Genomic DNA, 25,205 nt, shown 5'->3' on the forward strand with positions numbered 1-25,205 from the left:
CTAGGCTCTGCCCCAAACCAGGAAACAGTTGCAAAGCTTTATAAGCTTTGCAAAGTTTTACCGCCATTCATTCCATCTTTTGCCCATCACTAATCTTTTGAAAATGAAGGGGGAAGAAAAACCAAAACCCAGCCAGCACCTGAAATGGACTTTGGAATATCAGGCACCATTCGAGAAACTCAAATGGCTATTTGCAGCAGAGCGCGTTCTGAAATATCCAGACCCAAATGAGCCATTTGTCATTCAGGCCAAAGCTAGTGACATAGCTGTGGGGGCTGTACTATTGCAGAAGAATGAGCAGGGTCAGCTGCAAACTTACACCTCTAGAAAACTGTCAAAAACTAAACAAAGGTGGGCAGTGTGGGAGAAAGAGGCTTATGCGGCACGCTGGGTGCTTTTGACCTAGAAGCATTTTCCTCGAAAAGAGCCAAGTGCCTTTCGAGGTATCGACTGATCATAAAAACCTCAAAGCACTGAGGGGGATTGTCTTCGAAGATGAAGCAGATTCCTTCCCAGCCAGTTCCAGCCTGGTTCCAAGGCCATTGTGCCCTGAGAATGATCTATTATCTGCCTAGCACCTCAGCATTCTCAAAACATCTTCGCAGCATCATATTGGATGCTGGTGGACTGGTTGGGGATTGGAATTTGGGGAAACTGAAAGAATAATTTTGTGTGTTGTGCAAGATCTTCAGATTCCACCTGACTTTCCTGCAACCACTTTCTCTCAGTAAAAGTTCTTTTAATTCAACCACATGGATTCAAGAGTTTTACTTTCTTGAGGGGTCAGCTGTGGGGAGGTGTCCTTACAGCTACAAGATTATTTATCTGGTAATTGTTACAAGAAATAGGCAAACAAATTTCATGCAATTTTTTTTTACACATCAAGTTCAAATGAACTGCAAAAAAGATAAGAAAATGAATGTATTATAAATGAAATAGCCCATGGGCAGGCTAATTAATTCCGTTCCCCATTTATAAGGTAAATATATATAGAAACAATAAACAAATACACCAAACACAGTCACCTGTACATATCCGCATTAATAAAAACTATATTCTTACAAATATTAACATAATCCAAAACCATATTTCTGTCTTGAAAAGTATCAATTTTTTTTAAATCTTAAGAAAATTAGCAATTATACTGTATTTGTCCATTATTGAGAGAGAGACAGAAAGCCTTCTATTCGCCTTTTTATTTTTTTTTAAATTTTTATTTTTAACCAACAAAACAAAACAAAACACACATACACACACAGTATATACTCCTCCCCCTTTTTAAACAGCGATTACGTAACGGTAATCTTCTATTATTTACATTTCCCCCCTTATTCTTCTTTAAAATATTTGTCCTTATTGCCCCGATGTTTTTTATTTACATTTTTCTTCCTTCATATTCTACTTCTTACTAAGAATAATTCATATTATTATTATACATTATTATACACATATTTTCACTTTTGACCTTTCCATATTTATTCTCCTCTATTATTTCTAGTCTCCAACCAGTTATACAACTTGTTCCATGTTATACAGTACTCTGTGTCTTCCTTTTCTTTTATCTCTTTTGTTAATTTGTCCATCTCAGCACAGTCCAGGATTTTTGTTATCACTTCTTCCTCTGATGGTATATTCTCATTTTTCCAGCACTGTGCATATGCTATTCTTGCCGCTGTTATTATATGTAAAATTAAGTAACATATTTCTTTACTATATTTTCTGTGTAAAATACCCAACAAAAAGATCTCTTGTTTCCAGTCTACGGGTTGGTCTATTATTTCTTCGATCCATTTTCTTATTGTAGTCCAGTATTTTTTCACAACTGGGCATGTCCACCATAAATGATAATATGTTCCATGTACTTTTTTACATTTCCAGCATGTTGGCGAATTGTTCTGGAACATCTTGGCAAGCTTCGCTGGTGAAAGATGCCCTCTGTAAAACATCTTCAACTGGTTTTCCTTGAATGCTGCCGACATAGTCAATTTTATATTTATTTCCCATATTTTTTCCATTTTTCCAATTCTATATTATATCCAAAACTTTTTGCCCATCTAATCATTGTGTCTTTGACAACCTCGTCTTCCATTTTATATCTCAATAGGTATTTGTATAAATTGCTAATTAATTTTATTTCTGTTCCATGTATAATTTTATCCAATTCTTGCGGCTCTTTTTGGATTTCATATAATTTTTTGTCCTCTGTATATTTAGATTGAATTTGTGTAAACGTCCACCAGTCAATCTCTCTGCCAATATCTTGTTCCAATTCCTGTTTTGTTTTCGGATTTCCCTGTTCATTTACTAATTCCTTGTATCTAATTATCTTATTTATATCCAGTAGGTTTGGGTATTTCAGAGCTTCTGTTGGGGATAACCACATTGGAATTCTTATATAATGTTTTTGTTTTATTTTTTCCCAAGTCTGTAGCAATGCATTCCTAACTATGTGTCTTTGAAAGTATCTGTGTATTTTATGTTTTTCGTCCCATAGGAATGCATGCCACCCTGCTTGCAAGTCATGTCCTTCTATTGTTAAAACTCTAGTATTTTTCAAATCCATCCAATCTTTTAGCCAAGTTAAGCTCGATGCTTGGTAGTATATTTCCCACTCTGGTAACACCAATCCCCCTTTATCTTTCATATCTTGCAAGAGTTTTAATTTAATCCTGGGTTTTTCCTTTGCCATATAAATTTAGTGACCAATTTATTTAATTCTTGAAAGAATGTTTTCCCTAATTTTATTGGAATAATCTGGAACAGAAATAATATTTTTGGCAATACATTCATTTTGACCGTAGCGGTCCTCCTTAAAAATGAAATTTGCAAATTTTCCCAATTTTCTAAATCTTTTTTTATCTGGTGTAATATTTTATCATAATTGTCCTCCTTAATCGAGGAACATTTCACTGTAAGCCAGATCCCTAAATATTTTATTTTCTTGGTTACACTTATCTTTGTTTTATCTTCACTTTCTCAATCATCTTTCCAAATTTTGTCCCAAAATCCATATAGTACAATTGTGTTATAATAAAATTCCAATTCAGATTATCAAATGCCTTCTGGGCATCAAGAAAAACCTGTGTAGCTTGTCTTTCAGGATGGACTTCGTAAAATTCTAAAGTGTTCAGTATTATCCTCATGTTATTTTTTATTTGTCATCCTGGTAAAAATCCATTTTGATCTGGATGGATGTAGTTATTCAAATTTTTTTTATCCTTTCTGCTAATATTGTTGTAAATGTCTTATAATCTGTATTCAATAAAGTAATTGGTCTATAATTTTGAATTTGTTGTAGGTCTGAGTCTTCCTTAGGAATGAGAGTGATGATTGCTTCAGTCCAAGTTGTCAGTATCTTTGCCTCTTCCAGCACCTCATTGTAAATCTCCAACATTATCCATTGTAGTGACTCTTGTGTATTTTTATAAAACCCCACTGGAATTCCATCCGGGCCTGGTGATTTGTTGTTTTTTCGTTTTTTCAATGCTGTTTCTAATTCTATTGCAGTTATTGGTCTATTCAACATTTCCTTTTGTTCTTCAGTGATTTTGCTCATTTTTGCTGCCTCTATATATTGTTTGACTTTATCATCTGGTATATCTTCCTGATGGTATAGCTTTGAAAAGAAATTTTGTATTATTTTCTTTTTTTCTTCCCATCTATATTGTACTGTTCCACTTTCATCTTGTAGTTGGTGTATTGTCCTTTTACCTTTTTCTTTTTTTAATTTATAGGCCAACCATCGACCAGTTTTATTCGCATTTTCAAAGTAATTTTGTTTCGCCATCCTAGTTTTCTGTGCCATTTCTTTTTGTGTTGTCAGGTTAATCTTGTGTTTTATAATATTCCATTTTTCTTTCATCTTTTTATTTTGTAGGTCCTTCTGTAGATCACCTTCTATTTTTTAATTCTTCTTGTAATTTTCCTTATTGAAGTCTCCTCTTTGTTTTTCTTAGAGTTGTATGTAATTGTCAAACCCCGAATGTAAGCTTTTGTAGTATCCCACAAATTTTGTGTTGATGTCTCTTCCTTTTTATTTACCTGAAAAAAATAATGTCAACTCCTTTTCTAGCATCTGTATATATTATTTATCTTTACACAGTCTTTGATTCATTGACCATCTTTTTCTCTGTTTCTGGCTTTCCATTTTATTATTATTGGGTTGTGATCCGCCCAATCATTAAGCCCTATTTCAATTTCCTCTATCCCTTTTTGTACATCTGTTGTTGCCCAGGCCATATGGATCCTAGACCAAGACTGATGTGGATATGAATAGAACGTATATTGTTTGTCTGATCTATGTGTCTCTCTCCATATATCCTGAAGGTTGAGTTCTGTTACCATGTCAAAGAATGATTTTGGTAATATATTTTTCTTCTTTTTGTTCTTTTTACTACTCTTATAATCTTTTTTAACATCAACTATTGCATTTAAATCCCCAATCATACAAATATTTTCATAATCCAGATCCACTAGTTTCTTATGTACCTTTTAAAAAAATTCATGTTGATTATTATTTAGTGCATATACTGCCGTTAATAAGATTTGTTTTTGCTCTAATTCTATTTCCAACATTAAAATTCTCCCCTCTTCATCCGAATATATTGATTTTTATTTTATTTTTTCTTTGACATATATAACAATTCTTCCTTTCTTGTTTTGTGCTAATGTTGTGTATAGTGTTCCTAATTTTACATTCTCTAGTAGTTTTCTATAATCCTTTTTTATATGAACTTCCTGAAGACATATCACATCTGCATCCAATTTCCTTAATTTGTTAAAGTTTGTGCTCTTTTTCTTGGTATATTTAATCCATTAATGTTTACAGAGAAGAGCTTAATTTCATCTCCCATTTTTTACTTGATCTATTTTTTTTATGCTTCTTGTCTCTATTACTCTTCCTTTTGCTCCTTCTCTTTCTAACCTTTCTCTTTCTTGTATCTTTTGTATTTCTCTCTCTCGTTCGACTTCCTCTAATAAATCTTCATCCTGACTTTTACTCTCCGGCTCTTCCCTACTTTCTTGTTCTTCTCCTTGTGTAAAGTAACATTCATAAAAGTCCTGCGCTTTCTCAAGTGTATCTATCTTATATTTTTTTCCTGCCAAGTTAGACATATGCCTTCAGGTATTAACCATCGAAACATAACTTTATATTTAGTTAATTGGGTTGTTAGAAATTGGTATTCTCGTCTCTGATTTCGTATACTACATGTTATTTGTTTTAATACAATTATTTCTTTACCCTTATATATTATTGGTTCGTCTCTTTTTTATATATATATTTCATCCCTTATTGATCTTCTAGTAAACCTTATATGGACCTCTCTCGCCAATCTATGCTTTCGTGCATAATTTGTATATACTCTATATACTTTGTCTATGTCGCTTCTTATTTCTTGTTTTTCCTTGCCTAATATCTCCGCCAACATCTCCGCCATCTTCTCTCCCAAATCTTCTTCCTTTTCCTCTACAATATTTTGGAATCTTAGAAAGAACGAAGCTTTATTCATTTCCAAAAAGGCAATAGATTCAGTCAACTCCCTATTTACCTGCTCGGATTTCTGTACCATCCTTTCTATTTTGCTATCAACATGCTCCATTTTTGTTTCAACTTTTTGGATTCTTTGTTTATTTTCCATCATTGTTTGTTGTATATTGCCTATCTTATCATTCATATTTTTAATTTCATCTCTCATTTCTCCAATATCATTCTTGATTTCTTTGTGATATATTTTCGTTTCTTCATGATTGTTTGTTATTGCCTCTTGGGTCATCATCATTGTTTCTTGAATCATTTGTAGTGTTATCTGCATGCTCTGTGGGTTCATTGCCGATTCTGCTTTCTCTTTTTCTTTCCCCAACATGGTCACTATCATTCTTTGACTTGTAGGAGGCCATTATAGGTGTGGGATTTGTAACTGTTTTTTTGCCAACTTTAGTTGTTGTTGCGGTACTTGTCATTTTTATTACTTGAATAATATTTCTCCACTTTTCATATACCAATTTATGGCAAGTTGTTTTCATTGATCAAGTTGGTTTTCAATCTATATAGTCTAAGCTTAAATATGCAAATATATAATATAGATAGTAAGAATATATATATATATATATATATATATATATATATATATATATGTATGTATGTATATGTAATATTTCTAATTATGTATCAATATATATGACTATAATACCTTTATAGAACATTATTCTTAGGGTTAACATTAAAAAGTAAAATTACAAGTAGAGTTGTACCTTTCCTTATCCCACTATTATCTAGTACAATTTATAATACTCTTAACATCTCTTATCTATATTTCTACAACACTACACACGATGCATATACATATACTATTCTTTAAGTATTATCACCACTCTTAATTTCATTCACTCTCGCTCTTATTTGAACAATCACCTGTCTATATTTCTTTACTATACTATAATTACTTTCTCACTTCGATTTAGTTCAATTACTCAATTATGCTTATTTCTATTTCGTTAATACAATTCATTCATTACTTTTAATACATTGCCTGACACCCCTTTTCTACTTGTAGCTTAGTCACTGCTTTTATATGAGTGCTACAATATTGCATCAGCCTTTTTTCTCTCTGTCTCAATTTAATGTATCCACTGATCCACCAAATGTCACCTCTTATTTCTTCTTCTATATATCCAATATTTCCAAAACATCCACTCGTCACTTTACCCAGATATATGTCAGTTAAAGTCCAAATTTCAATACTATTTGTTCTTCAAAAATAAATTCCACTAAGTAGTTTTAAATTTCTCCGTTGTCTCACTTCACCTTTTAATCCTTAAGTTAATTTTTCAAAGTCCTTCTTAATCACCCTTTATTGCCTCCAACCGTCCTTTCTCCAGTCCTTTCTCTCTACTTCTTGCAGTTCTTAAATTCCAGTCTCTCATGTTTTATAAACTTTACTGTGGGCTCTCTGCTTCTTCACGCTGCTCTCGTTCTGCTCTATTGCTTCCTTCTCCGCTCTATTCCAATTCAGTTGCCGCGGTGTCTCTCTCCTTATAGCTCTGCTTTTTCTGCGTCTTCTCTCAGCCAAATGTTCCTCACCTCCTTCAGGGGTTTTCCTCGTCTCCCGTTACAAAGCTGTCAGTTCTACTTTTCACTCTCTCTCAGACTGCCGCCATCGCTCCAGGCTGGCCTTAAAGACCGGCTTCTTGGAGCTTCTGCTGGGGAGCGGCGTTGATGGCGGCTACTTCGTAGCCGTCCTCCTGGGACGGCGTCAGATCTGCGGAGCGCAGCGAACATCAGCTGGCCCGCGGTTCGGAATCCCCTTCCCGGGCGAAGGGAAGGGATAGAGATTGCAAGAATAGAGGTAGAACCTCTTAGCCCCCTCTGGATTTTTCTTTTGAGGGGACAGAAGGAGCGTTCCCTTGGAGTTCCTGCTTTCTCCGCCTCCCAGCTGTTTTTGTCTCTTCGGAGACAAAAGGAAATGCCGCTACCATCTCCGCGTTTAAGGTGTTTTGGTGAGTAATATTTAAAGCAGACAGAGCAGTTTAAAGGATTTCTTCTTTAGTTTAGTATTTTATTTTAACTTTTTTCTAGTTGACTTTGATTCTTTTCCCTTGTTTCTTTTTTGTCGGCACGGAGAGTGAAAGTAAGATGGCGTTCCGAAAGTACTTTGTTCTTTTGTTCTTTACTTTTTTTTCCCCCGGAAAGAAAATATGGACTTAAATGAATACATTTATCACTTTTAACTCTCTCCTTTATTTTCTGATTGTGTTTTGGGCACCTTTCTTGGTTTTTTTTTTAAACTTTAAGAATTTTTGTACTTTTTTTCTTTTCCTTTTTCCTTTTAAGAGGAAAGAGAGAGAGAATAACTTTTTCAAAAATGGCTTCAAAGAGGCAACCGGCCTCTATACTTTCTAAGGTGGTTTCCTCTCCTACAACTCTAACTGTACAACAACAACTTAAAGCTACACCATCAGTACTGCCTTCATCTTCTCCTCCTTTGCCAGGTTTATCTGCACAAGAGATTAAAGATATAATGGGAAATGCTGTATCCCAAATTAGAGATGAAATGAAGCAACTTTTTGAACAGAGCAAATCTGAAAGCAAAGAGGAAATGAAAGACCTCCTTAAACAGAATACATCTGAAAGTAAAGAGGAAATGAAGCAGCTGTTAGAGGACAATAATACTATCTTGAGGCAAGATATAGTAACAGCTTTATCAGGCCTGGCTTCTGTGGTCGCGAAATTGGATTCTAGAGTGGAGGAGGTCGAAGATAAAGTTGATTTTATTGAAGATAAATTCCAGAATATGGAAAGAAAGGTGGAAATTTCACAAGAGGATATTCTTATGTCCCAGTACAGGGAAATGGAGCATGCTTTGAGAATCAGGGGTCTGAAAGAAGATATGAATCAAGATCTGACAGAGATGGTGCTTAATGATCTAGCTCTTGTTTTGAATATGGATAAAGATGAATTACGCAGAGAAGTGGAAAAAGTTTACAGAGTTAATTCTTGGATTGCGAAACAAAAGAACTTGCCAAGAGATGTGGTGATTTATTTTACACAGAGGCCTCTGCGTAATGAAATTATACAAGCTTATTACAATAAGAGATTTCAGATTGCTGCCCAAGATGTCATTATTTTAAAGGAAATTCCATCAAGAATCTTAAGAAGCAGGAAAGACTTTGCTTTTCTAGCTAATGAACTTAAAGCAAGATCGATGTCATTCAGATGGGAGATCCCGACGGGTATTGTTTTGAGCCATGTGGGGATGCGTTATAGGCTTAACACGGTTGCTAAAGCTAAAGAGTTTTATAATACGGTCCTGGGAGCAGGCTCATCTTTATCTATGACCCAGAAATCTTCGGGCGGCAAAGAGGTCAAACAGCAATCTGAAGGATTAGGTCTGATCTCTGCTGGGAAGTTACAAGTGGAATGGCAACGTCAAACAGAGGTTAAAGAGCAGAGGATGACCCGTGCAGCACACAGACGCAAGGAAAAGGAACAACAGAAGAAAGAACCCAAAGAATCTTCTTCTGAAAGTGCTTCATTGCCGGTGGGAGGAGCAAGACCCAAGAGTTCTGCAACACATTCATCAATGGCAGATCTTCAGGCAGTCTTCTCCAGGCTCCTGGTTAAGGGAGATGGCAAAGTTCCTGACCTGGAATGTTAACGGTCTTAACTCCCCTCAGAAAAGAAAGAAAATCTTTTATTATTTAAAGCAACATAACAATGATATTATCTGCTTGTAGGAAACTCATATTTTACTTAAAGATCAAAAATACTTAGCTAATGCTCGTTTGGGATCTCATTTTGTATCTCCTGCCCCTGGGAAAAAAGGGGGAGTGGTTATTTATGTTAAGCAAAATCTACCAGTTTGTCTGGTAGAATCAGATCCTCAAGGAAGATATGTAATGATTGAACTTGGATTATATGGTAAGAAAATACTTGTAGTGGGACTGTACGCACCAAATCAGCAACAAGAACAATTTTATAAACTGTTACATCAGAAAATAATTTCGCTGGACTATAGATCTGTGATATTAATGGGGGATTGGAATGGTGTTTTAGATACACAAAGGGACAAAAAAAGGTTCCTCTATCCTTTTTAAACAGGCTAAATTACCCAAAGCCTTTTTTGATTTGAAAGAGGATTGGGAATTGAGTGACTATTGGCGTGAATGTAATCAAGAGGAGAGAGACTTTACCTTTTTTTCAGATAGATATCAATCTCTGTCAAGAATTGATTTTTTTTTATTACAACTGACTTATATAATAGGGTAAAGAACGTAAAAAATTTTCCTAGGTCACTGACGGATCATAGTCCAGTTTGGATGGAGCTGATTCATGAAAAAGAGGAGAGGAGATCCTGGAGGGTGAATGAGAATTTATTTAGACAAGAAAAGAATGTTCAAAAGTTAAAGGAGTGTTTAAAGGATTATTTTGCTTTGAATATGTATAAGGGGACATCAATATCAATGGTATGGGATGCAGGTAAAGCTTTTATGCGAGGGATTTTAATAAAGATGAACAGTGTTCATAGACAAAAGCAGACTCAGAAGCGTAAGGAATTGGAAGATGAGATTAAATTAAAAGAAAAGTTTTTGATTTCAAATCCTTCAGATGAAAAGGTTAAGGAATCTATAAAGTTTTTAAGAACACAATTTAACATGTTGATGGCTGATCAAACCGCAACTAATCTTTTGTTTATGAAACAAAATACATTTTGTAATGCCAATAAACCAGGGAGATGGTTGGCCTATCAATTAAGAAAGAAACAGAGACAGAGAACAATAGATAAAATAAATTATAATGGTAAATTAGTGTATCAGAAGGAATTGATTAAGAAATCTTTTTTAGATTATTATCAAAAATTATATAAGACTACTAATGTACAAATTTTAGATATAAATAAATATTTAAGGGAGGCTAACTTTCCTAAATTGACAGAAGATCAGAAGCAAGAAATTAATTGTCCAATTACTAATGAGGAAATTGTGACAGTTATTAAGCAATTAAAATTAGGCAAAGCGCCAGGTACAGATGGTTTGACACCTATTTATTATAAAACTTTAGTAGAAGAGATGATTCAACCTTTAGGTGAGCTTTTTAATAACATATTGCAGGGTTCAGAGATCCCTCCGTCATGGCGCAGTGCTTTTATATCCTTGATTCCAAAAGAGGACCAAGATCTTACTTTACCAAACAATTATAGACCTATATCTCTTTTAAATGTAGACTATAAGATCTTTGCAAAAATTTTAGCTAATAGGCTTATGATGGTTGTGCATCAGCTTATACATAAGGACCAATCGGGTTTTATAACTGGTAGGTACATGAAAAACAATGTTAGACAAATTATTAATATATTAGAATATTTAGATAAGAACAACCAAGTCCCTGCAGGGCTGATATTTTTAGATGCTGAAAAAGCCTTTGATCAACTGAACTGGCATGTTATGTTAAGAGCAATTGAGGAGATGAATTTTGGAGAAAAAATATTACAAGCTCTTACTGCTATATATCAAAAACAAACGGCACAACTTATTGTTAATGGGGGTTTGTCAGAGGTTTTTATAATAGAAAAAGGTACTAGACAGGGATGTCCTTTGTCACCGTTGCTGTTTGTTTTAACATTGGAAATTTTGTTGATTAAAATTCGAGAGTCGCAGGAAATAAGAGGCATAGAAGTTAATAAAAAAGAATATAAGTTGAGAGCTTTTGCAGATGACTTGGTTGTTACTTTGTCTCAACCTACTTATTCTGTAGTGAAGTTATTACAGCTGATATATCAATATGGATTAGTTTCGGGTTTCAAAATTAATAATAATAAGACTAAAATATTATCTAAAAATATGACTACTTGTGATAAACAGATTTTGGCTAATTTGACTGGTTTTGAAATTGCTGATAAGATAAAATATCTGGGGGTTATTTTATCTGTTTCTAATGCAAAATTGTTTAAGAACAACTACGAAAGGTTGTGGGTCAGGGTACAAAAAGACTTGAAAAATTGGGAGAACTTACAGCTATCTCTCATGGGAAGAATTGCAGTGATTAAAATGAATGTCCTGCCAAAATTTCTCTTTTTATTTCAAATGTTACCTATTTTAAAGAATGAGGTTAATTTAAACGAATGGCAGAAAGGCATTAATAAATTTATTTGGGCAGGGAAAAAACCAAGGGTAAAGTTTAAAATTATGCAGGACTTCCATGAGAGAGGTGGACTCAAGGTACCGAATTTGAAATTATATTATGACGCTGTGGTCTTAACATTAATTAGTGATTGGGTAAATTTAACAAATTCAGAGATACTCCACTTGGAGGGATGGGATTTACTTTTTGGTTGGCATGCCTACTTAATATTTAATAAAAAAGTGGATTGGGCCTTTAAATCTCATATTATAAGGATTTCTTTACTCAGGGTTTGGAGGAAATATTATAAAAGTGATTTTAAAATACCATTATGGGCTATACCTTGGCATGCGATAGAGGGGATAAAGAGAGGTGTTAAAATGGATACGGTGTCTTACACACAATTACTTAGATGGGATGGTCAAAATTGGCAGTTAAAATCTTTGGAAGACCTAGTATATGAAAATATTACCTATTCTTGGTTTCAATATAGACAATTAGTAGATAGATGGAAGATGGATCGTAATATAGGCTTGCTTAGAGAAGATGAAAATCTTTTTAAGCAAGTAAAGGATCAAAGACAAACTCACATTAAGAGAATTTATGGGGTGCTAGTGGAACTGGATTCAGAATCAGAATTAATTAAAGATTGTATGATTAAATGGGCGCAGAATTTTGGTGAACCAGTTCTACTGGATACTTGGGAAACTATCTGGGTGAGAAATGTTAAGTTTACACAAGCTCAGAATTTAAGGGAGAATTTTTATAAAATGTTTTACAGATGGCACCTTGATCCACAAAAGATGTCTTTCATGTATCCTGACTTACAGCCTAAATGTTGGAGATGTGGCTGCCTGGATGCCACTTATTATCATATTTGGTGGTCGTGTAAAAATATAAAAGCTTTTTGGATTAAGATATGGTGGAACATTCAGAGAATTTTTAGAAAGAGGGTAAAATTTACTCCACAATTGTTTTTGCTTGGCATTGTTACTGATTGTGATGCTAAGGAGGTTATATTGATGTTGAATTTGATTACAGCCGCAAGGCTCTTAGTAGGTCAATACTGGAAGAAGGAATCTTTGCCTACTTTGCAAGAGTGGTTTTTTAAAGTTTCTTATTTGGCGGAAATGGCAAAGATTTCGGCTTTTTTAAAAGAGCAAATGCAAGAGAAATTTTTTGATGTATGGGAAAAATGGATAAATTTCATACAATTTAAACTGGATTTGAAAAAATATCATTTAGCTTTTTTATAACCTGTATTTTTCTATTTTAAATATTTTCTCTTTTTAAGGATTATAACTCTTTTTTCATATATATTTTATTTTTAATTATTTTATAATTTTGTTAATTTTTTTTTCTTAATTAAGCCTATATTCTGCTCTAGGAAGCTCCGGGGGGGAGGGAGGGGGTGGTTTGGGAGGGGTTGGGGGAGGGTTGTATTGTTTTGGTTTTTTTTTGTTGTTGTTATTGTTTTTTTTCTGTCTTTGTAAAAGTTTTTAAAAATTTTTCAATAAAAAAAAAAAAAAAAAAGACCGGCTTCTTCTCTGCCAATTTTAAAAGTGCTGCTCCTTTCTGCTTTGGTGTTTGCTTTCCACCCGGCTTCTCTGAAGCTTCCTCTTTAATTTACCAATCTCTCCGGGATCGGCAAAGCCGGACTTCCAGCTGTGAGAGGACTTCCGCCTGTGACGTCATTGTGGAGTGGGTGAAGGATCAGACCTCTGTTCCTAAATCCTGAAAAATCTATTCGCCTTTTTAACTGGGTTTAATTATTTTTACCTTTCCAAAATTTAAATTCTAAAATTTTAATTTTTAAATACTATTTTTTATTTTAATGTTTCATTGTACACAGTCCAGAATCCCTCTTTGAAGGAGACTGCCAGTTGAAAAATGTGATGGATAGGTGATAGATGAGTATGCAGAATATTCCTGAGAGGATTATGGGAATTATTGAGTCATGTTTTGATACAGCAAGCACAGTACTCATACATGTGCTATCTTATGCAATCTACCAGTAAATGTTAATAATGGAGAAATACCATTACACTAGAAATACAATCTTTATTAAAAACATGAACATCATATTTAGTAAACAGAAAACTTGAAGCATATATTTCGATGATTGTTACCTGCTTATTTATCAGCTCTGAACTATTACTCTATAAATCTACTGAAATAAACATATAATTAGCTTTATCATAGAAGTTCTTTGAAGAAATAGGAATAAACAAATAAATTCATATGTACTTTCCTTTTTTTAAAATTTTTTAAGAGCTATGTTTCCACATGGCAAAATAGCCAATGGCCTTCTTTTACCAGCATTTGTTATACTACCAGTATTTCACCATGCCAAATATTAATTTGTTTATTATGGTCCTATTTTATGTATTTATTGTACAGACAACTCATGAGGGAACATTTTTAAGTGTTAAAACATGTTAAAAAGACACTATTACATAGTGTCCAATTTCAAACAGTAAAGACTAAACTAAAAATTTTCTACAAAAACTTCTGTTAAATGCAAAAAGAAAGGAAATCTTCACGTACCATAAAGAGCATTTCATAGTTTTCTATCAACTTCTGTACAACAGCAATAATGGCAGCACTCTCCTCAGCACGTGCTGTGCTTTGAACAGTAAATTCTTTGTCTGTTGTCTTCTGCTTGTGCAATAAATTAGGTCCAAATATGGTAGCTAGGTTGAGTGATGTCATTTTGTTCCCAGGAATCTAAAAACAAAAGAAATAAAATGCTGCACTATTTAACTGGCAATGGATTCCTAGCGCTTTATGTAGGTAGTTTTGCTTTAGCTAACCTGGCTAGCATCCTGCCTTTTCTAAGTCACTTGTGCCATATATAAAAGCATTCCACGGAGGGGGATCAATAATAGCCACACCAAGTTGTGTGTGGAATTTCTTCTAAGAAACCTACAAATTCTAAAAGTTTCTGAATTCAGGAATAATCCCTTTGCATGAATGAAAAAGAGAATGAAACAAACATAGTTAAGTCTATTAAAGCAAGTGACAATTAATAAAACCAAATATACTGTGATTTAAACCTAAATTATCATGGCTTGTTTAGAAATAATACAAAGTTTGTTTCATAAGATGGTTCATTAATTGTATTCCTTATCACAATGCTGAACAAAATATTTGCCAACACTGTAAACATTGGATTGTTCCCGCTCTGACAACTGATGGAAATTGCAGCCATTTCCACTTTGCTTTTATCATGCCTTTTCTTCTATTTAGAAATCAGGTGCAGAAGGGGGGTTGGGATGAATGCTTGAGATCAGCTAGCCATAATAATAACGCTGCTCTGTGGGAAATCAAGGACCAACTGATAACAGTTTGGCAGGCTGAGGAACTGGAGAGAAAGCCTGCGTTTCAGGCTAATTGGAGAACATGATTTATGACTGCTTATTGGGGGTGGGAATTGCGATTTGTTACTTTGTATCCGGGGGAAGGGATTATAGTTTTGGATTCAACTATGTAGTGCATATACTTTGTTTCCTGAATACAATGTTCATTAAGGAAGAATTCTTGCCTTGAAGTTCTTTTGATGGGTTTCATCTATTGCAGTGAGGGAGAATCTTTTAGATACCTAGTGTCTGTCAAGCCCCACGGGGCTTGCCATTCGGTGGGGGAGATAGTGGACGACCAACCCCATCCCCACCAGCCCAGACCGTCGCTGCACCCGACCCCTCCCGACTTGCCACCTCAGCCGCGGAGGACACCGGGGCCGGCATTGTGCACCCCGCCGGCCAGCTGAGCAGGGGAAACCAGCCAGCGGCGTCACGTGGCCACCCTGCCGGCCAGCTGAGCAGGGGAAACCGGCCGGCGGCGTCACGTGGCCACCGGCCCTCCCCTGGCACCGTGGGGAGTGCTAGGCCCAGCATGGAACATCCTGCCGGCCAGCTGGGCAGCGGGGACGGGCCGGCGAAGTCGCATGGTCTCCAGCCCTCCCCGGATGCCGCGAGAGACGCTGCGTCCAGCGCGGAGCATTCCGCCGGCCAGCTGAGCGGCGGGAACCAGCCGGCGGCTTCGTGTGGATTCCAGCCCTTCCCCGGTGCCACAGAAGATGCTGGGGCCGGCGCGGAGCACCCCGCCGGCCAGCTGACTGGCGGCAACCAGCTGGCAGCACCGCGTGAGGACTGCACCCTCTCGGACACTGCAGCTATAGGGGGTGGGAAGGCACGCTCCACCAACCAACGGAGTGGCAGGGACTGGCCAGCGGCTGAGAACATGAACTCACCACAAGCACCGAGGCTGGGAGAAGCAGATGTAAGGCAGCAACAGACGGTCGGACGCTGGACTACGGGGGGCGGGGCTGCACAGGAAGAGGGAGTGGGTCACAAGGGTGGGGTTATAAAGGTAATCAAGTGGATAGTGGTTTGTGGGTGGAGGGTGGGGATGTGGGCATTGGCATGCTATAAAGAGCATTGGGAACAGGCCAGTCCCAGTGCTGACTTTGTTAGTTAGGCAGTGAATAAAACTTCCTAACGTGCACTGAGTTCCTGCGTTCCTGGCTTTCATTTCCAGACTACTGAGGACTTGGATTGACAGTAAGTCAGCACTCACCTTCCTTTTTGCTATCTTCTGCCCTTACCTCAACCCTGGGGAATGGCGGAGGGGATGCAGGACGCTCCTCAGGTGGAGGACGTTTCTCTGACTGGTGCTGCAGCAGCTGTCCCGGCAGACCCTGTCCAGACGGCCGTGGCAGGGGAGGAGCAACCGGTGGTGAGGCCCAAGACCATCCAGGGGCCTGGCCCTGTAGCGGTGGCCAAGGATGCTGAGGTCGCCAAGCCGAGGGAGGAATGGTGGCAAAGCCCAACGTTAACATCTCTGGAGACTGACTGGCCCCGTAACCCACCGGGTAGGTCATCCCTACTGGGGTGGAGGGAAAGATGGTTAACAGGCGATGATGAAGAGGAGTGGAGCTACTCCACCGCTCCTGGCGAGTATACGTTGGATGTTCTCCGAGAACGGTTCGGTGAAGGTAGCTGCCAGGGCCGCTCCTCGCGCCAATGGTCGGACGGCACTTCTGGACGGGCGGATACATCGCAATTTCGGCTCAGCAGTCCTCGTCTTCGGCTGCCCCGCCTAGGGGATACCATGACAACGGGACCTGCTATTTCTGGGCTAGATTCCACGGGGGCCGTTGGCTGGGCACAGCCTCCTGGCAGGAGGGCACAAGGTCAAGCTGCTGTAACAGGTTCAGCCACGCCGGTTGGGAGTGGTGGGGTGGTGCCACCTGCACAATGGGGGCCAGGTCAGCAGTGGGGCCTGCTGTCTCTCCCCATAACCGTTGACGGGGACCCGGACAGGTTGGCTATGTTCCTAAGCCACGTGGTTAGCCACCTTGATCGGTATGGCCATTCATACTCATCTCAATGGGCCATGGTGGTGGGGATTACGGCAGGGCTATAAGGGGAGGCGGCAGCATGGGCTGCCGACCTCCATAGCGATCATGCTAGGGTGCTTGGCAACGTGGGGTTGTTCTTGGAGGCGCTTCACAGCCGATTTGAGGATGCCTCCCGGGTTCAGCAGGCCGAGTCGGAGTTCCTGTCCCTGAAACAGGGGGCCCGGCCCGTAGCGGAATATATCCGTGATTTTTGATGGCTAGCCAGCCGGCTAAGCTCGTCATGGCCTGAAAGATTACTGATCCACCATTTCCAGGCCGGGCCGGATCAGGAGCTGCGCCAGGCGTGTATTTATAGGGGCATCTCCAATCGCCTTCGGGAATGGTTTCGGATAGCAGCAGATCTTGATACCAATCTCAGGGAGATCCAGAGGACCTGGGACACCGGCCGGGCACGGCCACCTGTGGGGAAGCCGAGCGAGAGCGGACAGAACCAACCCCCCGGTATGCTGGTTATCCCAGAGCGCCCGGTCTGTCTAGTGGCACGTCGTTTCATTGCTTCCGATGTAATCAGCCGGGACATCGGGCGGCCGAGTGTCCAGCTCCTACTCCATGAGTGTCCAGGACCCCGAGAGGTCCAGCGCCGATGCCACGAAAGGGTCCTGACGCATCAAAAGCTGCGACACATCCGAAAACCCCATCAACACCATGGGTACCACCCAGGCAGGACGCTATGTCGATGGCGCAGTATCGTCCAGCCGATGGGGAGAGCGACGATGACCCCGTCAACGATCCAATGGTAAGCGAGCCTATAGCCCCTTTCGTCCTACCTATAGTATTGACGAGCCCCCACTCCGGGGTACGATGGGAATGTAGGGCACTGATAGACACAGGGTGTACCCGCTGCTTGATCAGTCGAGCACTAGCTCTGGAGAATGGGATCCGGCTACATAGGTTGGCCCAGCCTGTGCGATTCGAGCAGGTAGATGGCTCGCTGTTGGGTGGAGCTCTGGCGACCAACATCACCGAGCCAGTGCGTTTGGAGCTTGGAGCCCATTGGGAAATCATCCGGTTTGTAGTGGCCCCAGCCATGAGTGAGGCCGTGATCCTCGGCCTGGCATGGCTGGATAAATGGGAACCCACCATTTCGTAGGGTACACTTGGGTGTTGGGCCCCAGCCCCCCGGACAGCTTCAGGTCCCAGGGACAGTCAAACCAACCCCGGTGTGGAGTGAGTGGGGGAGGGGAGGACCTGTTCCCCAAGGAATATCAAGACTTAGCTGCAGTGTTTAGCGAAGAAGAATGCAACCAACTACCCTCTCATCGACCGATGGACTGCAGCATCGAAATTGAACCCGGGGCCAAACTACCAAAACCTCGGATGTATGCCATGGCGCCCAGGGAACTGGAGGAGGTGAGACAGTTCATTGATGTGAACCTGGCCAGAGGCTTCATCCAACCGGCTTGGTCTCGGGTTGCCACTCCTGTCTTGTTCCGAGAAAAAAAAGACGGATCGCTACGTCTTTGCGTCAACTTCCGGGGTCTGAATGCTGTCTGCGTGGAACATCTGTACCCACTCCCACTTATGAAAGACCTGTTAGCCCAATTAGGGAAAGGGAGGATATTTACCAAGTTAGACCTTTGAGAGGCGTACTATCGAGTACGAATATGACGGGGGGACGAATGGAAGACAGCGTTCAATTGCCCTTTAGGGAGCTTTCAGTACCGCGTTATGCCATTTGGGCTGCAGGGGGCCCCCGCAGTCTTTATGCAGTTAATAAACCAAGTACTGCACGAACACCTTTATCGGGGGGTCTTCGTCTACCTTGACGACATTCTGATTTATACCACAACCATGGAGGAGCATGTTGCTCTGGTACGACAGGTATTGAAAAAATTATTGGAGGCGAGGTTATATGTCAAGTTGTCCAAATGCGAGTTCCACCGTACGCGGTTGGATTATCTGGGCTATCGCATATCGGTGGCAGGAGTGGAAATGGATCCAGTTAAGGTTAAAGCAGTTCTTGACTGGCAGGCCCCTACCACACAAAGACAGTTGCAAAGTTTTCTGGGGTTCGCCAATTTCTACCGGCAATTCATTCCATCGTTTGCTGGCGTGGCTCACCCTCTAACGGAACTCCTAAAGACAAAACATCTAAAAGGTAAGCCACGACCCGGCCAGCCGGTAGGATGGACCATGGCCTGTCAAAAGGCGTTCGAGGAGCTCAAAACACTGTTCGCCAAAGAGCCAATATTGCTCCATCCAAATCCCGACACTCCGTTTGTTGTCCAGGCTGATGTGAGCGACGTGGCTGTGGGGGCCGTCTTACTACAACCAAACCAACAGGGGTTACTACAGCCGTGCACATATACGTCCCGCAAATTTACTACAACGGAGCACGGGTGGGCCATTTGGGAAAAAGAAGTATTCGCCGTCAAATGGGCATTGATGACCTGGCGGCATTTGCTGGAAGGCTCCCCTCGACCATTTGAGGTGTGGACTGACCAGCGGAACCTAGAAGCGCTACAAAAGCCACGGCGCTTATCGCTGAAACATGTCCAGTGGGCCCAATATTTTACTCGATTCCGGTTTACTCTGAAATATGTACCAGGAGGTAAGAATTTCCTTGCGGACGCATTGTCTCACCTCCCTCAATACCATAGCGATAGAGAGGAGGTGGTACAGGCAATTATACCTTCCTGTACTCACAGGGTAGCCGGCATAACAACACCACAAACAACCACTATTACGCTGCCAGAGTTGCGGGGGGCTGTAATAAACGACAAGTGGTTAAAAGAACATCCGGGACTATTAACCCGAAGGGATGGGCTGGCATGGAAAGGCAACAAACTTTAGGTTCCTGAGGAGTTACGCCTAACCGTCCTTAAGAGATGCCACGACGCCAAGCAGGCAGGCCATTTCGGCTTCCTAAAGACCCTGCACCACGTCCAACGACAATTCTGGTGGCCTCGCATGAAGCCTGATGTAGAAACCTATGTCAAAACCTGCCACGTCTGTGCTACCGCGAAACCCCGAGTGGGAAAACCGATGGGCCTCCTACAAAAGGTAGCAGATCCATGACAACCCTGGGAAGAGATCGCGATGGACTTTGTTGTTGAATTACCCTCAAGCCGTAATTACACGGTAATATGGACCGTAATCGATCTCTTCTCGAAACAAGCCCATTTCATCCTGTGTAAAAGATTGCCGTTGGCGCAGCGGTTAGCCAGAATGTTTATACAATATGTCTACCGGCTACACGGCGTGCCACGACGTATAATTTTGGATAGAGGGGTGCAATTCACAGCCCAATTCTGGCAAACGTTCCTGAAGTTAGTCGGGTCATCCCAGGGCCTCAGCTCGGCCTACCACCCATCTACCAATGGGGCCGCGGAAAGAGCGAACGCTATGATTGAACGATACTTACGTAGTTACGTCACCTTTCAGCAAACAGACTGGGTGGACTTACTACCATTCGCTGAGGTAGTAAGGAAGGACTCACTGGAGAAGGGCCTAATGCTGGGAAAGATTGAAGGCAATAGAAGAAGGAGACGACAGAGAATGAGATGGCTGGATGGAGTCACTGAAGCAGTAGGTGTGAGCTTAAATGGACTCCAGAAGATGGTAGAGAACAGGAAGGCCTGGAGGAACGTTGTCCATGTGGTCGCAATGGGTCGGACATGACTTCGCAACTAACAACAACAATTTTATTTTATTTTATTTCATTTGGTTGCCATCTATTTTGCTTTAAGATGAACTGCAGTACTAATTTCATGATAAAAATCAGTGAAATAAACGTACTTCCTGGCTATCTTCATCTTTTCTGTCTTCTGCATGGCTGGCTACAGTAGCTAGAAACTGAAGGAGTCGATGTAAGGTGTCACAGTTGCAGGGAGGTAGAACATAAATTAGAAGTTGTAGAGTGTTCAGTTGTTCATGAGGGTCCATTACTAAAAAAGAAAAATATATATTTTAAAAAATACACTTATTAATTGCACTACTTTGTGTAACTATTATCAGCTAATTCAATGTTCTATATACATTTTAATATTTTCAGGCATCTCATTGATTAAGTACAGCTATGTAACATCTGAAGAATTAAATGTTTTAGAACATTCAATTATTATATTTGGGGGGGGGTGTAAAAAAATCTAAGAGCCAATTTGGTGTGGTGGTTAAGACATCAGGCTAGAAACTGGGAACCATGCATTCTAGTCCTACTTTAGACACAATGCAAGCTGGGTTATACCTTGTGCCAGCCACTTTCTCTCAGCCCTAGGAATGTGGCAATGGCAAACCACTTCTGAAAAAGCTTGCCAAGAAAACTGCACGTACTTGTCTGGGCAGTCTCCCAAATTTGGACATGATTCTATAAAAAAACCCACCCCTACCATATATAACATTTTGAGACATGTGCTGATTCAGCCAAGTTGTATATAATATTATCCTAACCAAAATTTATGTGATTCATAGATCAATACATATGGACTATTTTGAATTGCCTAGTCCTCTTTAGCATTCTATACATTAAATCATTACAAGACAATAATAACAATTATTATTATTATTATTATTATTATTATTATTATTATTATTATTATTATTTCAAACAGACAAGCACCTGCAACATAACACCCCAGACTTAACAATTGTCGATAAGAAAGACAAAAAAGTCTGGATAGTGGACGTGGCAGTGCCTGGAGATAGCAGAATAGAAGAGAAAGAACTGGAGAAGATAACAAAATACAAAGACCTACAAATAGAAATAGAAAGACTGTGGCAAAAGCAAGCAAGGGTAGTACCAATAGTCATAGGCTCCTTGGGTGCAATCCCAAAACAACTGGAGCACCACTTGAACACCATTGGCATTGACAAATTTGCTATTAGTCAATTGCAAAAGGCGGCCTTACTAGGAACTGCTTCCATCCTGCGACGATATCTGTAATACCATCAAACATCCACATCTGCCTATCCCAGGTCCTGGGTAAGGACTCGATAGGTAGACAAAATGCAAAATCCAGTCTGAACATCTGGCTGACTGTGCGATGATCAATAATTTGTCAATGCCAATGGCGTTCAAGTAGTGCTCCAGTTGTTTTGGGATTGCACCCAAGGCGCCTATTATTATTGGTACTACCCTTGTTTGCTTTTGCCACAGTCTTTCTATTTCTATTTGTAGGTCTTTGTATTTTGTTATCTTCTCCAATTCTTTCTCGTCTATTCTGCTATCTCCAGGCACTGCCACGTCCACTATCCAGACTTTTTTGTCTTTCTTATCGACAATTGTTAAGTCTGGGGTGTTATGTTGCAGGTGCTTGTCTGTTTGAATTCTGAAGTCCCAGAGCAGTTTAATTTTATCATTTTCTATGACTTTCTCTATTTTATGATCCCACCAGTTTTTGCTTACAGGCAAATGATATTTTTTGCAGATCTTCCAATGCACCATTGTTGCTACTTTGTCATGCCGCTGCTTGTAGTCAGTCTGTGCAATCTTCTTGCAACAGCTTACCAAGTGGTCCACTGTTTCTTCAGCTTCTTTGCATAGGCGGCACTTACTGTCTGTTGCTGTCTTCTCAATTTTGACTTTATATGCATTTGTCCTTAAGGCTTGGTCTTGTGCAGCCAGAATTAGTCCCTCGGTCTCTTTCTTCAATTTTCCTGCTCTTAGCCATTGCCAGGTCTTGTTATTATCTGCTTTCCCAGCTATTTTTTTAATGTATTGGCCATGTAGTGCTTTGTCTTCCCATGCCTCTATTCTGTTCTTCATTTGGTCTTTCTTGTAGGCCAGTTTGGTCTCTCCAGTAGTTAGTAAGCCTTCCTGATATACTAATTTCAGTGCATCTTCATCATTGTTCTTCAGATATTCTTCCAAAGCCATTTTTTCTTCTTCAACCATCTGATGTACTTGTAGCATTCCACGCCCACCTATTTGCCTTGGTAGATAAAGTCTATCAATGTCACTGTGTGGATGAAGGGCATGATTCATTGTCATTATTTTTCTGGTCTGCCTATCCATTGCTTTTAGTTCTGCTTGAGTCCAGTCCACTATTCCAGCTGTGTACCTAATGACTGGGATTGCCCAGGTGTTGATTGCCTTTATGGTATTTCCTCCATTGAGTTTGGACTTTAAGATCTTCTTCACTCTCTTGATGTATTCACCTCTAATCTTTTTCTTGACTTCAGTGTGCTTGATGTTGTCAGCTTGAAGGATACCCAAGTATTTGTAGTAATCTTCCTCATCCAGACTCTTAATGTTATTTTCGTGGGGCATCTTGATTCCTTCAGTTTTCATTATTTTTCCTTGTTTGATAGTAAGTGTGGCACATTTGTCCAAGCCAAACTCCATAACAATATCTTGGCTATATATACGGACAGTGTTGAGCAGCGATTCTATTTCAGATGATGTTTTTCCATACAGCTTCAGATAATCCATGTAAAGGAGGTGGGATAGTCTGGCAGATGTTTTTGATGTTTGATAGCCATGTCCTGAGTTATTCAGTATTGTTGACAGAGGAAACAGTGCAATAACAAATAGTAATGGTGATAATGAATCTCCTTGAAATATTCCTCTCTTGATATTAACCTCTCCCAGCCTCTCACCATTGATCTGCAACTGTGTCTTCCATTGTGCCATCGATCTTTGCACAAATTTTCTGATGTTTCTACTGACTCCTGTTATTTCTAGGCACTTGATTACCCAGTCATGTGGCAGAGTGTCAAATGCCTTTTTGTAGTCAATCCATGCCACATTCAGGTTGGTCTTCCTTTTCTTGCAGTTTTCCAAGATCATTTTGTCTATTAGGAGTTGATCTTTTGTTCCTCTGCTATTCGGGAGGTTTCCTTTCTACTCAGGTGGAAAGAGATTGTTTTCAACTAGATGCTGTTGTACTGCATCAGCTACCACACCAGTTAGTAATTTGAAAGTTGTTGGTAAGCAGGTAATTGGCCTGTAGTTGCCTGGTGTTGCCCCTTTTGCTGGATTTTTCATCATTAGGTAGGTTTTCCCAGTTGTTAGCCACTTTTCAATTTATCCTCCTTGTAGTATATTGTTGAACTGCTTGGCAATGAATGGGTGTATAACAGTTAGATGTTTCAACCAAAACCCATGCAGTTCATCTTCACCTGGTGATGACCAATTTTTGATTTCCCTTGCTCTTTTTTCGACCATTTTTGTTGTTATTACTAGTTCTTTCATTTCAACTTCTGTTTTATTTGCATCCACCTCTTTTAACCAAGCCGCATCCTTGTTGTATTTCTTTGGGTTATCCCATATCTGCTTCCAGAACTGCACTGTTTCTTCCTTGTCAGGTACCGACTGATTCATTGCAGTTTCTCCGTTGATGGATTGCTAGAAATGTTTCTTATTGGATTGAAATTGGAGGTTCTGCCTATAGTTTGTAATTCGAGTTTCATATCTACTGATTTTCCCGGCTATAGCTGTTATTTGTTGCTTTATTATTTCCAGTGCTTCCTTGATCTTCCTTGTTTCTAAGTGGTATTTCTTGATTAGGTATTCTTTGGTCTTCTTGTTCTTCAGCTTCTTTTCTTTCATCTGTTCTAGCTTGCTTGCATGTGATCTTAACTTGCTGATCTTATTTTCTAGTCTAACCTTCCATTTTTCTGGTGCACTGTTTGTTTGTTTTTCTTTTTGTTGATTTTGCATCCCAGGTATTCTGTTATAACTGCAGCTGTGCTGTACATTAGTTGGTTTGTTTCTTGCAGTGAATTGGTGCTTATACTTGCTATTGCAGTATTTGCATCTTTTAATGCTTGTGCTAGCTGTTTCTTTGGAACAAGCTTCAATGCAGGCAGCCTTATTCTGTTGTTTTTGTGCTGTTCTAGATGCTCAGTTATTCTTTGTTTCAATTCTTTTATTTCTTTAGTTAGAGGGTTTTGTTCTTCCTGAGGAAGAGGTGCCTGGTTTCCAAATGAGAACAGTTGTATATCTCTGCTGGATTACTTCACTGCCAACTCCCCCTGGTTTGCCTCTACATTCTGAATTACTTCTGGTAAGACTTTGATTTCTTTGCCCTGGGTAAAACTTTGCAGTTCGTCCAATTCTGTTTCTGTGAATATTTCGTATTATAAATTGGCGTTGATCTGCTAGTCTCTGTTCTGTTATTTCTGATTCTGGATGTTGTTCTTTCCAGAACTGGTGCATTTGCTTTAGATATCCTCTTCTTGTTGGACTTGATCTGTAGTAACAGATCATTATTTCTTTGTTTTCAA

General features: G+C 39.6%; 1 protein-coding gene across 8 annotated transcripts in view; it reads right to left on the minus strand.

The window, feature by feature from the left end:
- Positions 1-25,205, minus strand: part of ARHGAP6 (Rho GTPase activating protein 6) — a 227,621-nt gene that overhangs the window by 89,464 nt on the left and 112,952 nt on the right. For all 8 annotated transcript variants that reach the window (XM_039320659.1, XM_039320578.1, XM_039320245.1 and 5 more), the window contains 2 exons: positions 20,778-20,926; positions 14,165-14,344 (listed from right to left, as the gene is read on the minus strand). In XM_039320659.1, the coding sequence (XP_039176593.1) occupies positions 14,165-14,344; positions 20,778-20,926 (329 nt within the window). The remainder of the gene's footprint in view (positions 1-14,164; positions 14,345-20,777; positions 20,927-25,205) is intronic.

This window comes from Crotalus tigris, unplaced genomic scaffold (assembly GCF_016545835.1).
Source record: "Crotalus tigris isolate CLP2741 ecotype Arizona unplaced genomic scaffold, ASM1654583v1 scf7180000017543.2237141, whole genome shotgun sequence".
Taxonomy (NCBI): Eukaryota; Metazoa; Chordata; class Lepidosauria; order Squamata; family Viperidae; genus Crotalus; species Crotalus tigris.